This window comes from Epinephelus moara, chromosome 15 (assembly GCF_006386435.1).
Source record: "Epinephelus moara isolate mb chromosome 15, YSFRI_EMoa_1.0, whole genome shotgun sequence".
NCBI lineage: Eukaryota > Metazoa > Chordata > Actinopteri > Perciformes > Serranidae > Epinephelus > Epinephelus moara.
The window spans coordinates 16,583,026-16,597,606 of NC_065520.1; the positions used below are offsets into that span (position 1 = coordinate 16,583,026).

The 14,581-nt window shown below is 45.0% G+C and overlaps 1 protein-coding gene across 10 annotated transcripts in view; it reads left to right on the forward strand.

Moving 5' to 3' along the window:
* Positions 1–14,581, forward strand: part of abi2b (abl-interactor 2b) — a 22,783-nt gene continuing 8,202 nt past the window's right edge. For 3 of the 10 annotated variants that reach the window (XM_050063122.1, XM_050063123.1, XM_050063129.1), the window contains exons 1-7: positions 1–160; positions 5,849–6,016; positions 6,123–6,299; positions 7,133–7,150; positions 9,494–9,597; positions 11,969–12,115; positions 14,118–14,242. In XM_050063122.1, the coding sequence (XP_049919079.1) occupies positions 44–160; positions 5,849–6,016; positions 6,123–6,299; positions 7,133–7,150; positions 9,494–9,597; positions 11,969–12,115; positions 14,118–14,242 (856 nt within the window). In that variant the 5' untranslated portion in view covers positions 1–43. The remainder of the gene's footprint in view (positions 161–5,848; positions 6,017–6,122; positions 6,300–7,132; positions 7,151–9,493; positions 9,598–11,968; positions 12,116–14,117; positions 14,243–14,581) is intronic. The other 7 variants (XM_050063125.1, XM_050063126.1, XM_050063130.1 and 4 more) reach the window with 3 other exon arrangements.

Here is a 14,581-nt window from a genome sequence, read left to right on the forward strand (position 1 = left end):
GCCCGCACAGACACACACACACCGCTCCGCTAAAGATGTGAAAATGGCGGAGCTACAAATGCTTCTGGAAGAGGAGATTCCAGCTGGACGAAGCGCACTACTAGACAGTTTCACCAATTTGGAAAGAGTCGCGGAGTACTGCGAGAGCAACTATGTCCAGGTAGGCTGTCTCGCGTGTAAAGGAAAAGGCGGTGTAGTTTGGTTTTTTGACGGGCATCACGGTGGGGCGAACCGATGCTAGGCTAGCTGCGGCTAACGCTGCCGTGTTAGCTAGCTAGCCTCGGCTAAAGCAAAAACAAGCCTCTGTCAAGACATTTAAACGCATTATTTATTATCTCCTCACTACATTCGCATCAATGGGCATCAACATTGTGTATGGGTTCATATTTGTATCGACATAAGTGTGTGTGTGGCTTGTACATCCATCGAGGCTATCGCGTTAGCTTGTTAGCTTGCTAGCCAGCTGCTCGGCATCACCCCACGGTCTAAATAACCAAACAGGCACCGTGAAAATCAATTTCTGTGCTCTCTGCGGGATCAATCACCGCCGCTACAGCAGCCAGCTGATCGTGCACCGGCCGGAGATGTAGGACGCGATATGAAGCCAGATTAATCTGCGATGAGCTTTGGTTTGACAGAAGATTAACCGCCGTGACAATATTACCAACAACCACTGATTTATGATGTTGGGCTGAGACACTGCGACTTGCTCTTACAGCTGTATAATGCACGTGATTTATGGCTTTAACCATTTTAAATGCTCAATTTAAACCAGGCATTGCCTTGATCTGTGTCTTCATTCATGCTATTGCTCCTCAGGTTGGGAAAGGCAGTGCAGTGTTGCATCTCTGGTCAATTGCTGTTGACTTGTGTGTGTGTGTGTATGAGTGTAATTAATCCCATCCAGAGCTTTTGATTTGTAGTATTCTGCAGGTGGGAGCAGTTTTAGTCACCTCATTTTATACTCCACAGGCCCGTTATCACAGGATGTGGGATTTGGGACCAGTGTGTTAGCAGGGAGAGGTTTTGACAAGGTGTGATGCTGAAATTTGACATCCTTGATGAACAGGGCTGATCAGGTCTGACAGGTTGTCCTGTGAAGGCGGTGGCGGCCCTTGGATGTTGGCAGCTTGCTGTCTGGCTGGCTGCCCTGGTTTTCTTCTCACTCTGCAAGGTTTTCCCAGCTGCTGTCAGATGGGTATTAGCACTTACAGATCAGCTGGACAGGAGTATTTGTCGGAGGGATATGAAGTGGAATACATCTCTTCTAATGCACATTTTCGCTCTGTCTTGTCGGGAAAGCTAGATTTCTTGTCACGTTAGTTATGTAGGAATGGACACTTGTTGAAGTGGGTTTCATATGTGATGAATTCTTCAAATTTAAAACCACTGTGGCCAGGATAGTGTTGTATAGTTGATCATTTGTGTGAATTAAAATTCCTCCTTTATTTTCACAGTAAAGTGTCTGATGCCTCATGCATTCCTGGCGTCATTTGTGTTCCCACAGTGACTTTCAACAACCACCTGAGGAGTAAAGCTGGCTTGTTTCATTCAGATCTCACTTGTGTATTGGAAGAGTCATAGTGAGACGAGGCTGTGTCATATTCAGAGCCTTCGGGCAGTTGCATTGCACCCTGGACCATATTCAGGTGGATGAATTTGTTCCCAAAGTCATTGATGTTTTATGTATCCCAGGATCATTTTCAGCTAATAAAACCCAGTTGGCGCAACTAATAATAAGACATTACATCATACAGGTTTCACCTGCTGCTATGACATTTAAAATATATTTTGGTCTGTAAATAATTTCATTAAATATTTCGGGAAATAGACAAAAACCAAACAATGGAACGGACTTTCTCCAAAACAGTATAAAACAAGACAATACGATTCACAATTTAAAGCAGTAATACATAAACATGCCTATTCCACCCATTAATTTTGACTCTTTGTTGATAACAAATTTCAATTTAACAATAGCTTTGCACTGACAAAATACAGCCCGCAGGCCAAATCTGGCCCCTGGTAACTAATTGATCGTGAAAAGAAACAGGTCATACTTTTTAAATAAGGTGCCAGAGTGCATCAAAAAAGCACAAGTGAGGACAGCAAACAGCGAAAGGTTAAAAATTTGCCTTTATTTTTAATGTTTATTCATTGTATTTGATAATTATTATTAATGTTTGTTTATTTAACGGCCACTGGCCTCCTGTCATTTTGCAAAAGGGGATCACGGGCAAAGCAAGTTGAGAATCCCTGTGCTAGATCAGAATTTTTTGTTGCTGAAGTCACTGATGTTTTTTGGATCACAGAAACATTTTTTTAGTGAGGAAACCCCCGCTGGAGCAGCTAATAATAAGACATTGTATCGTGCATGCTTTACCAGCTACTTTGACGTTTGAAATTTATTTTGCCCAGTAAATAAGTACACAAACAATATGGGAAAATGTTCAAAACAAAAAAAAAGACTTCCTACAAAACAATATAGTGAAACACAAAACACCCAAACATGCATATTCCTCTCAAATCATATGCAACTTTTAGGTATGTTTAGGCACATGCTTTCAGGTAGTGATTTGTTCTTGACTTTTGACATTATTTTTTTGATTGTTTTTTAAATCTACCAAGCCTTTTATTGATTGTACATTTCTGTTTAATAATAGGAATGCACTAATATTGGCGCCGTCTTGAATACCAATTTGGGGGCTTTCATGCTTCAGTGATTATTACCTGCAAATTTTCATAGCTTTGACGTGGCGTGATTGGATCGGGGAGGAGGGTAAAAGTAATCAATCATATTCATGTATGCTGATTAACCTCCCGACCCGACTTTTAGTAGGACACACAAATCTGGCAGTGTAAAAGGGTCTATAGAGAGGGCGAAGAGATGGTGAAAGGTGGACTGTTGCATACAGTGTTTGTGGAAGTTATTAATAACTCAGATGACCATCCACATTTTGTCTCAGCTGTTCTGTTCCTTGCTGGATAGCAGGGGTCAGTGACTGCACTAAGGACAGTGGCCTCATTCATGTCTGACCCTCGCCACCCTCTTTCACTTTCCTCCACCAGGGTACTGATGAAAGAACAAAACATAAAACAAGGCATTCAGATAATGATTTAGATGTCAATTACTGTGGCAGTGATTGAAGCTTTAAAGCATGTGGGTCACCCACAACCAGTATGATCCACTACATCAACGTCAGGGCCGATACTGACCTCATTAAGAGGATCGGGTATCAGCCAGATGTGACCGATCAATATTAAATGCGAAATCTTTATCAATAGCGTGTAGTTCAGTGTTTCCTCCACTAGTTGTAGGTGTCAAGGCAATTCCTGGCATGCTGCCTCACATAAATGACTTTCACACTGAATTTTCTTCAGCCACTAACCCAAGGCGTGTACAATTTTGCTGTGGCTCATAGGTCGTCAGTCCATACATCCATCTTCTCCTTCCCAAAAATGTAGTCCATTCGCAGGTGTAGCCAGTAGATCAAGAATGTCTGTGTTCAGCCCCGCAGGTAGCAGCTGCGGCTACACTCATGCCTTTTGCCACATAACCTGTTTGTCTTCATACTTAACGCTGCGCCCTCCACACTCCTCCAAGTGATGCTGTCTGTGTGCAGACTGTGTTTGATGATGTGTTGGATTGGAATGCAGTTTCTCACAAATTGATCTTGCATCACATGCTCCGTCTGTTTCGTATAAAAGGGAACAGACGTGTCATCGCTCTGAGGATGCTGCTGTTTCAAGTCGTGGGGACGACCCCTGCCTGTAGCTTCTCTGGGCTGCTTCTTGTCATGTTGTTATCTTTATTCAGTTTTATAATCATCGAATATTTCTTAAGGAAAAAGTTTGCATCTACTATGTTTTACAGATGTGAACAGATTCTTCTTATTTCCTGACTTACATTGGACATGTCAGTATCTTGGGGCAGAGGGCCATCCTGACAGTTGACACCCACAGCGTAACTTTAGTGGTAAATTAAAAGAGGATTGAATAAAATCAATCAGTCAGTCAATATCCAATCACACCCCAAAGGCAGCTGTGACCCAGAGTGTGCTGTAATCAATTTGCTGCTATGCTGTACACACAGAAGGAAGTGCACGCCTGCTTGGAAATTGATAATTAATGGTTTTGTTTCAGGGCTGCAACTAGTCATTTTCATTATCTATTACTCTGCAGATTTTTTTCCAGATTAATCGATTAAAATGCCAGAAATTGGTGCAAAGCGACCATCGCATTTTCCCTTTAATGGCTCCTTCTGCTCGTCCACCAAATGTTTAAAAATGTCCGTCACTTTTTTCGAGAGCCCAACATGGCATCTTGAGATCGCTTGTTTTTTGCAGAAGCCGACAATAGTCTGTTAACTATCACTTAAGACAAGTTCGAGCTGCACATCTTCACATCTGAGAAGCGTGAACAGGCTGTTAGGCATTTTCACGATGCATTGATCATGTCGAATATATACACTTTTACTTGAATAATTAAGGACTTGAGTTCTGTACCTCAGCCGTGCATGCTGCGATACATTCAGTGTCAGTAAGGAACACAGCTTCCCAGCAGCAACATTAGCTGATCCATCTGCCCTTTGATGCTCCTGTTGATGTGCCCACGCTGCCTCACAAGTCTCCTTTCACACTGGCTGGCTGCAGCTCTATTACATGCTCACTTCCTTACCATTAAGGGTTTTTTTTTTTACATTAAATGTTGCTTCTTGGCACTGAAACCTTGGATGCAGCAGTTTTCCTCCTTCATCCTGCTGCAACAAATTGCATTCAGGGTCCTTAATCTCGACTAATCATTTTTATAGGCAAAATGCACACGCTCTTCAGCAGGGGAGAGATTTACAGAGCTGTATTATGGCCATTCATGAAACATAAATGCCCGCTGATCACTATTGGAAATGTTATTTTAATTTGTTGCTTTAATTACAACAGAGATATGAGTTATATGTGTTTTTACTGTGTGTTAATGGTCAACTTCCTGTTCTTTTATGTGGATTAGCCTAGCTTACACACAGAAAAATAATTTGCCACTATCTTGTCAGACTTTTCATGCTTCCTTTTTGTCGAAAATTACACCGATCGATCAGCTGGTGACCAGAATTGTCACATTTCCAGCTTGATTGGTTGTGAGCGGTGACCGGTGTACTGCACGATGGTTCACGCACATTCATTGTCACGGCCGCTGCAACACATTCTCATTCCCATGTCGTCAAATTTCATCACTCTGTCACGGCCTCTTGTTTGGGGCTTTTCAAACCCTCTCAGTGACTTAAGGCTGGTTCACATTACACGATTTTCACCCTGATTTTGCGCCACGGAGATTATCGTAATCTTTTGAGTGGTCATACCTGGCCAGATATCCAGTCCCAGTCGCAGACGAGGGGGCGACTTGCTCGTAGGCTTGTTCACACATGAGGACTCGTCGTGGCAGACTGTCTGCCGACTCACCTCCGACCCAAGGTGGCTCTCAAGATCCTCTGCGACGTCAAAATCGCGGGGGAAATCGTGTAATGTGAACTAGGCTTTATTCAGACCATTCGGGAAAAAATTATTCCCTTGCATGCTGCACATGGTTTGAAAGCTGCCTTATACCCACAGAGAGAAAAGTCTCGTTCAGCTTCTTTTACCACGTCATATGGGACGAAGGTTCATGCACTAGCAGCAAGAAATAATATGATGTCAGGATGAAGATGTGTTCAAAGATTGCAGTTTTAAACATTTGTTGCACAAGACAAGCTGAATTATCACCCTCCTCACTCTGGACACACTGCTCCATTTGCACGCCTTAATGCAAATATATCTTATAAATGTTTCTCCTCTCTGCTGTCCTTCCTCTCATCCAGTCTCCAGACAAGCAGAGGGCGCTGGAGGAGACCAAGAACTACACCACCCAGTCTCTGGCCAGCGTAGCCTACCTGATCAACACGCTGGCCAACAATGTCCTGCAGATGCTCGACATCCAGGCGTCGCAGCTCCGCCGCATGGAGTCCTCCATCAACCACATCTCACAGGTGTGCGGCTAACACACAGAAGCTTCATAAAATAGCTCCACCTTTAAGCCATGTCACAGATGACACCTTCAGGTACTCATGAATCTCCCCTGTCTCTTGTTCTCAGACGGTGGACATCCACAAAGAGAAGGTAGCTCGGCGGGAGATCGGCATCCTCACCACCAACAAGAACACCTCCCGCACACACAAGATCATCGCCCCAGCCAATCCAGAGAGGCCTGTGCGCTACATCCGCAAGCCCATCGACTACAGCATGCTAGACGACATGGGCCACGGAGTCAAGGTGGTCATTTTGTTCTTTTCCCCTTAATTTCATCAATTAGACTTAATTGTGTGGATGACTCACTGCTGCCAGTGCGAAGGGGAGGTCTTAATTAAGCGCTGTTGGCTTTTATTGATGGGATTTAAAGTGAAACTAATTACTAGTGGTAAATTTGGGCAATAGATAAACCTGCTGGTGAAAGAAATGGGAATCACACCAACTACACGCCACTTTATAAAGGGAATTTGGTCATTCTCAGTGTTTAAAAAAGGGGTTTGAAGTTGCTCTGGTATTATTTCTTCGTCAAAGAGTGTTGAAAACGTCTGGGAGAAGTGTGTTGTGTTAATGTGGGTTATTCACTGCAGAAAAATCCAATGGAAAGGACTTTTAGAGGTCAAACAGTCACTACTGGGTTTCAAGTAATGTAAGAATAAAATCAATAACTCTGCTTTTCAGCGGGGTGGGAAACGAATGTCACAAAGGATATAAATTCGGCTAAATATACTCTGTGTTGTTATAAATCCGTCACCTGCTCCTGCTAACAGGTTCCTGTGCAGTGATCTTGTTATTTACTAAATGGTGACAGTGGCTGATTTTTGGAAAGCTAGTTTCACACTGACTCTGTGAACAAAGAGACGGCTGTTCTCCAGAAAATGTGTATCTTCAACCTTACAAAGGTCTCAAAGAACAGATTCCTCAGATGTCAACACTGAGCCATTGTCGGCTGAATGTAACCAGCTTGTGCCACATGCATGAGTAATTGTTTTCTCTCCTCCTTTACACACTAATCCTCTGATTTCTTCTTCTCTTTCTCTTTCTGCTTGCCCTAATTTTGTCTTTATAATCAACTGTAGTGGTTGCAAAGGTTTAAGGTAAGACTTTCAAAATAAGAGCCTCAAATGAGAGTTTTTTGGTTTTGATTTGCTGTGAGAGCTGTCTTTGCTCTTATTTCTTTTACATTTTAAGGAGTCTGTTTGCCGTTTAAGTCATATTGGGAAATATGTGTATTTGTTTTCTTGTCGCAATTAGATGGGTAGATTGATACCACTCATTTCTGTTCAATACACTCACTAATTAACATATATATCTAATGTTCAACCCAAGCTGATGCTAGTTCACACTACACAACTTGCTGGTTTGTAATCGGGGGTCTTGAAGTCATCGTGGCTCTCACACGACATGACTGATTGGCGACAGGAGGTCAAACAACTACAAGATCATTCACCAGGATGAGTCCCTGATGAGAATGTCTGGTTTCCAAACCACTGATGCGTGAGACAGGATTTTTTTGTTGTCATTGGCCGACTGTTCCCACGTCTTCACTATTTACAGGCTGTTTCCTGTTGGTGCAACAACAACAACGTTGGTCTGTGTTGCAAACAGGCTCGTCACGATACCAGAATTTCAGTAGTCGATACCAACACCAGTGAATTTCCACAATTCTCATTCGATACCATGCTAAAAATCAAAAACCAGATATTGAAGCTCACTCACCTTGAATTCTTTCAACAAATCAGTGTGTCTGTCTTTTAAGTGTTTAGCCAGGTTTGAAGTGTTTCCTTCTTTGGTCTGGAAACTTCGGAGGCACTGGTTTTTGCGAGTTTATAATTACTCCGCTTTCATCTGCCTCCAATGCAAAATATCTCCACACACGATTCGTACTACCGGACTCNAACCAGATATTGAAGCTCACTCACCTTGAATTCTTTCAACAAGTCAGGGTGTCTGTCTTTTAAGTGTTTAGCCAGGTTTGAAGTGTTTCCTTCTTTGGTCTGGAAACTTCAGAGGCACTGGTTTTTGCGAGTTTATAATTACTCCGCTTTCATCTGCCTCCAATGCAAAATATCTCCACACACGATTCGTACTACCGGACTCTTCGACAAGCCGAGGTGTTGTGGCTCCTGCAGCACGTGTTAGAGCTTAGATTCTCTGGCCGAGCCTGACGCGACCGTAATTTCCCGCCACTATCCTCGGGCTCGGACAGGTCGGGCTCCTCATAATAGACCTAGGCTATGGAACCAACCACTTACCACACCTTGACGGCGCCACTGGCCGCACACGTGAGTCATCGACGGTGACAATGTGTTTGTTGGGTTTGTCGAGTGCACCAAGTGCAGTGCGATGCTGGTATATGACAGCAAAAAGACAGGGACCTCGACGCTTAAGAGGCACATGACGAAGGCTTGCCATGGCAACTTAGACGAGAGTCAGCCTTCAATGTCCACGTTCGTATCCTTAAACCGGGTTCGGGCTCATAATTACAGGGCCGGGCCTGGCCGGGTCGGGATGAATTTTTTGGGCCCGATCTAAACTCTAGCACTTGTAGAATTCTAGCAAAGACGATGGAGGACAGGCGTTCCTCTTCGGCGCTCGTCCTCGGCACAGACTGCCGCGCGTATACTGCCCCCGTCAGTTCCGACAGGAATCGACACGGGCCGCCCATACTTACGGTACCGAAAACAAAAAAGGTACCGACGTATCTTTTGCGTGTTAGCATCGACTTGGTACCGAAGTATCGGTTCTCATGACAACCCTAGTTGCAAACACAAGGCACACTGTATTGTTCTTATTTTTACTGCTACAACTCCCCAAGGTTTCCCCTTCACACTTGTCTTGCACGCTCATTGGCTGTAGCTCGCCGACACGTCCTTGACAAGCCCCCGGGAAGTGCACCGGGCTTTGTAGCCAAGTTGATATAGTGGTCAAACCATGAAATACAACTCCCAGGTCCGTTGCGTGATGCCATGGGGCACATAAGACTTTCACCCCTTGACTTGCATGGAGAAGAGACGTCTGTATATCAGTGTATTAATTTTTTTGAGCGCCACAGCCCCCCTGAAATGACTCGTTTCACTATCAAGATTTGATCCATTACGTCTGATAACATTTTGAACGTCTAGAAGAGGCGCAAGATTGAGAAGAAGCTTTTGCAGGGGAGCTCCGAAATGTGTTAGAAGGTAAAAAAAATCACGGCAAAAATCTTTAAGAGTGAACGATGCATAAGCGAACTGTCTCCTTGCTCCATCTTCATATTGAATTGACAGTAATGAGAGCGGTATCGATCTTTTCATCTGATGCCGCATGAAAGTGAATAAATATAATTCTCCAACAGCTCCTTTAAAGACAGATTCATGTTGTGACACTTTTTGTTTCGTATGTTTAAATTTCCCTGCCTCTTACAAAGAGATTCCTACAACCATGTTCTCCTCCCACAGGCCAGCGCTCAGAACATGAAGGCCGGAGGAGGCGGCCTGCCTCGCACCAACCCCCCCACACAGAAGCCCCCCAGCCCGCCCATGTCAGGGAAAGGGACCCTTGGGTATGTAACGGTGTTCAGATGGACGCAAGGAGTGCAGAGATGTGTCCGTCAGAGGCCGAATGTATCTGTGTTTCTTTGTGGCTTTGGGAGCATAACCACAAGCCCTTCAGACGGGCCTGGTTGCTCCCAGTTTCATCATCAACCCTTTACCTCCTTGTTTAATTAGTGTCCTTAGGGGCTTTAAAATGCACTTCAGTGCCAGCTCTCAGCGCAGTGGTGTTCTTTGTTTCGGTTTTTCATCTGTGCTGGTCAGACAGGGTCGGCAGGATCCTTCTTTTAAGATTCTCAACCTCATTTGTTCCATTCGCCCTCTCTCTCCATATGTAGGAGAGGTTTTCACACCAAACTGCAGGCTGAAATCTGGCTCCTTATACAGTTTCTTGCACACATACTGTACATACATCATAAAGCATATGCTAAGCACAAGCTCATGAGTTTCATTTGACGGCAGCAACAGGGGAGCACAGCGAGGCAAAAGAGAGATAGTAGAACGTTTCTGTTGTTTGTTAACATTAAACTTGAATATTCTGAACATTGACACCCACTTTGACACGAGGGGAAGGCAAGGCCGCCACCCGCCTACAAAAATGGTACCTGGACGATTCACACAGCTCACACAAACTTGCATGTCACATTGATAAAAAGCAAAGTCCATTCAGAAAGCACCGAGGCCTGAAAGCGATCCTTCCTGCAGTGAGACGAGGAGACTAATCACACAGCCACTGCGCCGCTTCAGGCGAAAAACACTGACATTTTACTGAAGTAAAGGGTGCTTGAAACATGAAACTGTCAAATTTGAGCATGCAGTTTGATAAAATACAAAGAAGGCATGTGATTGGTTCTGGAAAGCCCCTTGTGTTGTGACTGAGCCCGGGTTTCAGCGGGCCGTTGTGTGCAAGCGGCGAGCTCTCAGATCTCCCAACCTTTTATTGGCATTTGTCTAATGTCAGGAGACCGGAGGGACGTGATCACAAAGGTCACAGCCAGAAATTTAACTGCTCCTGATGGCAGCACTAATCAGGGGGGGAATTACCAGCAGCTACCAGTTGGACGATGCTAAATTTTGACTTCTTTTTGTTCTGATTTTGTTCTGCTTTACTTGATTAACCAGAGTAATGTAGAGAAACTGTTTTATTGTTCTTACATCTTGTCTGTAAGCGCTCAGGATCCCAAAGATGGAGGTGCTCTTGATGTGTTTCTGTTCTGTGTGTCTGACTGTTGAAGGTATCTCTTATCCCACAGGGACTCTGTTTCGCGCAGCACATAAATGTTGTGTTCTTGTCACCTGTGGGACCTTCCCGGGCGCCAAGTGCCGTTTGTGTTTCTGTGTGTGAAAATGTGTGTGTTCTACGTCAGCCCCCTCTCCATAACCTTCAAGAGTTGTCTGTCTCTGAGTTTGTGAGTGATTGAGTGTGTCCACCCCTTCATATCGACCCCTCAGAGGTGTGAGTGTGTGCGTGTGTGTGTGTCCGTCCCTTCAAGACGCATGCCGATCAACCACAGCTCCAACCCTCCATGACGCACCTCCTGCCGCAGCCTGTGGCAACAGGCGGACATCTTACTTTTTAATTTGTCTTCTTTTGTTCCTCTTTGTTTGTTTTTTCAAATTTACTTTCAGTTGTGTGTTTGTGACCCAGCCCGCCCACTCCTGGCTGCCCCATATTCCTCATAGCAACGTTTTGCCATAGCAACAGTGCTCAGAGATGGGTCACCCTGCTGTGTCAGCTGGGAAATTTACATGCCAGTACAGCTCCTCAGTCCCAGATCAATAAATCTCAGGGTTGTGTTTTTCTTTCCCCCATTTTAAAACTGAGGACATCATCAGCGTAGCGCTGCTGTCGGGTAAAAAAAACACTTTTACGTTTTTATTTAATGAATTTGAAGATTTCTAGCTCACAATATGTAGGCAGCCGTGCTCAGAGACACTGTGGCAGAGCAGATGGGAATTTAATTCAAATCAGCAGTCACTCTGATGTCGTTTTTCAGGACTTAAAGCCCCACAAAAATATTATCATATCGTTTCAGGATCACAGCTTTTTAGTCTTGTTTTCAGTATAAAACACACAAACACAGACTTGACAGCGTTCTGCATAAACGCTTATGTTTTTGCTCAACATACTAGCACACCTACATATGTGGTTTTTAGCCGACAGCAGCGATGGTCCTGACTCCGCCCTGCTCCGCCTGTGGATTCACCCCAGCCAACCCCGATGTTCACCACCTGTCATACCCCATTTTTTAAGTTTGCACTTGTTTGTTTCTTGCTCTCCTCCTCCTCCTCCCCCCTCCCCTACACTTCTCTGTGGATGCCCCCCCCCCCCCCTCCCCTTCCTCCCTCCCCTCGACTCCTGTCCTCCTGACCCTCTCGCAGGCGCCACTCCCCCTATAGGACGCTTGAGCCGGTGCGTCCACCCGTTGTCCCTAACGACTACGTCTCGAGCCCGACGCGCAACATGGCGCACCCACAGCAGAGCCCTGCACGCACTGCATCCGTAAATCAGAGGAACCGCACGTACAGGTACCCCCCTCCCCCCTTCCCAGCATGCCTCTCTACACTTCTTAAACACGCCCCCTTTTTTCCTCTACCTCCTCCCCCCTTTCTTCTTCTCCTTTCCTACACTTAAAGTGCGAGCCAGCTCCTGTGAACATGCCTTCTTCTACTCTGAAATGACTCCTCGTGGAAATCTTTGACTCCCTCTTTTTTCTTCCACCTAAAGTGTGACCAACATTAACCTTTCTGTACGCCTGCACCCAGGGAAAGCCCCGATTGGTTAATTTGAAAATCCCTCACCTGTGTGCCCTCCTCGCTGCTCAGATAAGGACAAAGGAATGAGGGCAAGGTAGAGATCCAGAGCTGTATTTAGCACGGCTAGACGCAGGTTCCTATGGTAATAGTCATTAAATAGGCAGCGTCGCCCCCACAGTCCTGTCAACCCAATGTCAGCTCATCTCCCCAGACGACTCTTTCATCCCAAGCACGAGAGATATTCATAGATTCCCCTGTCTGCTGTGAGTGAAGTAAAAGTATGGGTTTTTTGGAAGGGGGGGACAACATGGAAAGTTTCGTCATTGCGCCCCATCTGTTGGCCAAATGTTTTTTAAAATAGATAACTTTCCCCGACTCTCCTCTCAGCACGAGTCTTTATCTGCACCGCTCCATCCACAGCTCATTTTCTCCATCTCTCAGCCATGCGCTCTCTCCTGTCGTACAAACATGTGTCTTGACGCTTCCTGCTTTTACAGCGTGTCGTATCTTTGTCTTTTGTCTTGTGTCGCTACTGCGTCACCTGTGTGTCCTTGGTGAGGCTTCCAGCTGCTTTTTTTTTTTTATATCACTGTGACATAGTCATTTCAAAGGCATAACAGCTCACACTAACGCATCAATGCTCTTGAGGGTGCCACATTAATAATGTGAGTTATTATTGGGAAGCCGGGAAGACTTCAACATGCTGAACATACCGTACCTGATATGTAGCGCTCCAGGCTGGTTGCACAGTCAGTTGCAACTGAAAAACAAGGCAGGATTAGAAAGATTAATGATACCAGGTGTTTTAATCCAAAATGAAAAATTCAACTTAGCTGCATTTAAAGTAAACGATGTGTGTTTTAGCCTGTTTCCATAGCAGGAACTTTTCAAGGGGCTCAGGAACAATCTCAGGAACTCAAGAACATTACCTGCAGGACGTTAGGCGTTGGTATATTTCAACAGAAATACTTCTTATTTCAATTTTTACACAACTACTTCTGGTACTTTTTATGTGTAAAAGCAAGCGTGAAACTCCATTTCTTGTCATATTCACAGTTGTTACCGGCCAGCCCTTCGCTTTAAGACGGTGGCTGTGTGAGTGTGACGTAGCAGATGTTGTGGGAAAGCGGCGTATAGAGTATACACCCCTCCTCCCTGAAAATAAAAAACCTTTTTCGTGTACTAATTTTTCATAACTGTTTATGATCTCAAACACGTGCACACAGACTCTAGTCACAGCCGTTGCAACCCTTTCTCACTCCCAGGTCGTCAAATACTGACACTACATACACAGTATAGAATTCATTTTTCTGGGATTTTTCTTCTCTAAAATGTAAATAATTCATGTGAGCATACATGTGTTGCACCTGGTCTCTGTACGGAAAGCAAAACATGTTACATAAAGTTGAATTTACTGCACTAAAAACTCTGTGCAGGAACCCAGAGACTTTTAAAACATTAGAAATCGAAATCGTCCAAGAAAATTAAAGTCAGTGCATCTCTACTCGTCCAACTTCTTAGTTCCTGAGTTGGTTCCTGTGGCTCCATAGTTCCTGAAACTACTTATCAAAAAGGGCGATATGTGAAGATTTGATTGCATTTACAGACAGAGACAGTTTGAAATACACAGATGAACGATTACAATTTCAAATACAAGCTTTAAGAGGAGAACAATCTGGTAACAGAGGTGCATCAGAGGTCTGAGTGTACGCAGGTGTGACAGTGTGTCTGAGCGTTTGTGGTCTGACGTGTTTGCTGCCCTACTCACCACCAGCAGTGGGAGCAGCGGAGGCAGCCACCCCAGCAGCAGTCGCAGCAGCAGCCGAGAGAACAGCGGCAGCGGCAGCGTGGGCGTTCCCATCGCCGTGCCGACCCCAGCCCCGCCCACCGCCTTCCCAGGTAACGCCTGCTTCCTGTTTCTCCTCCGAGCAGATGACTGCAGGATTTCTGTGTGTGCCTGAACTCTTAACTAACTTGACTAATCTTTAGTATCCAGGATTCCTGCATGCTCTAGTGTGAGATTAATGAAAGTGACATGAGGCTGTGTAGGAACCCTGGATCGACTGGAATCCTCCCTTCTCACTCTGATCTTGTCTTGACCTCCCTCACCTGTCTTCTCTCTTCTTCCTTTTTACCTCTTTAATCCCCTCGGTTCAGCCCCCGTCCCATCCAACCCAGCCAAACCTCCCCCCAACACTGCCACCACCCCTGGACCCCCTACCTCTGCCCTAGACGGCC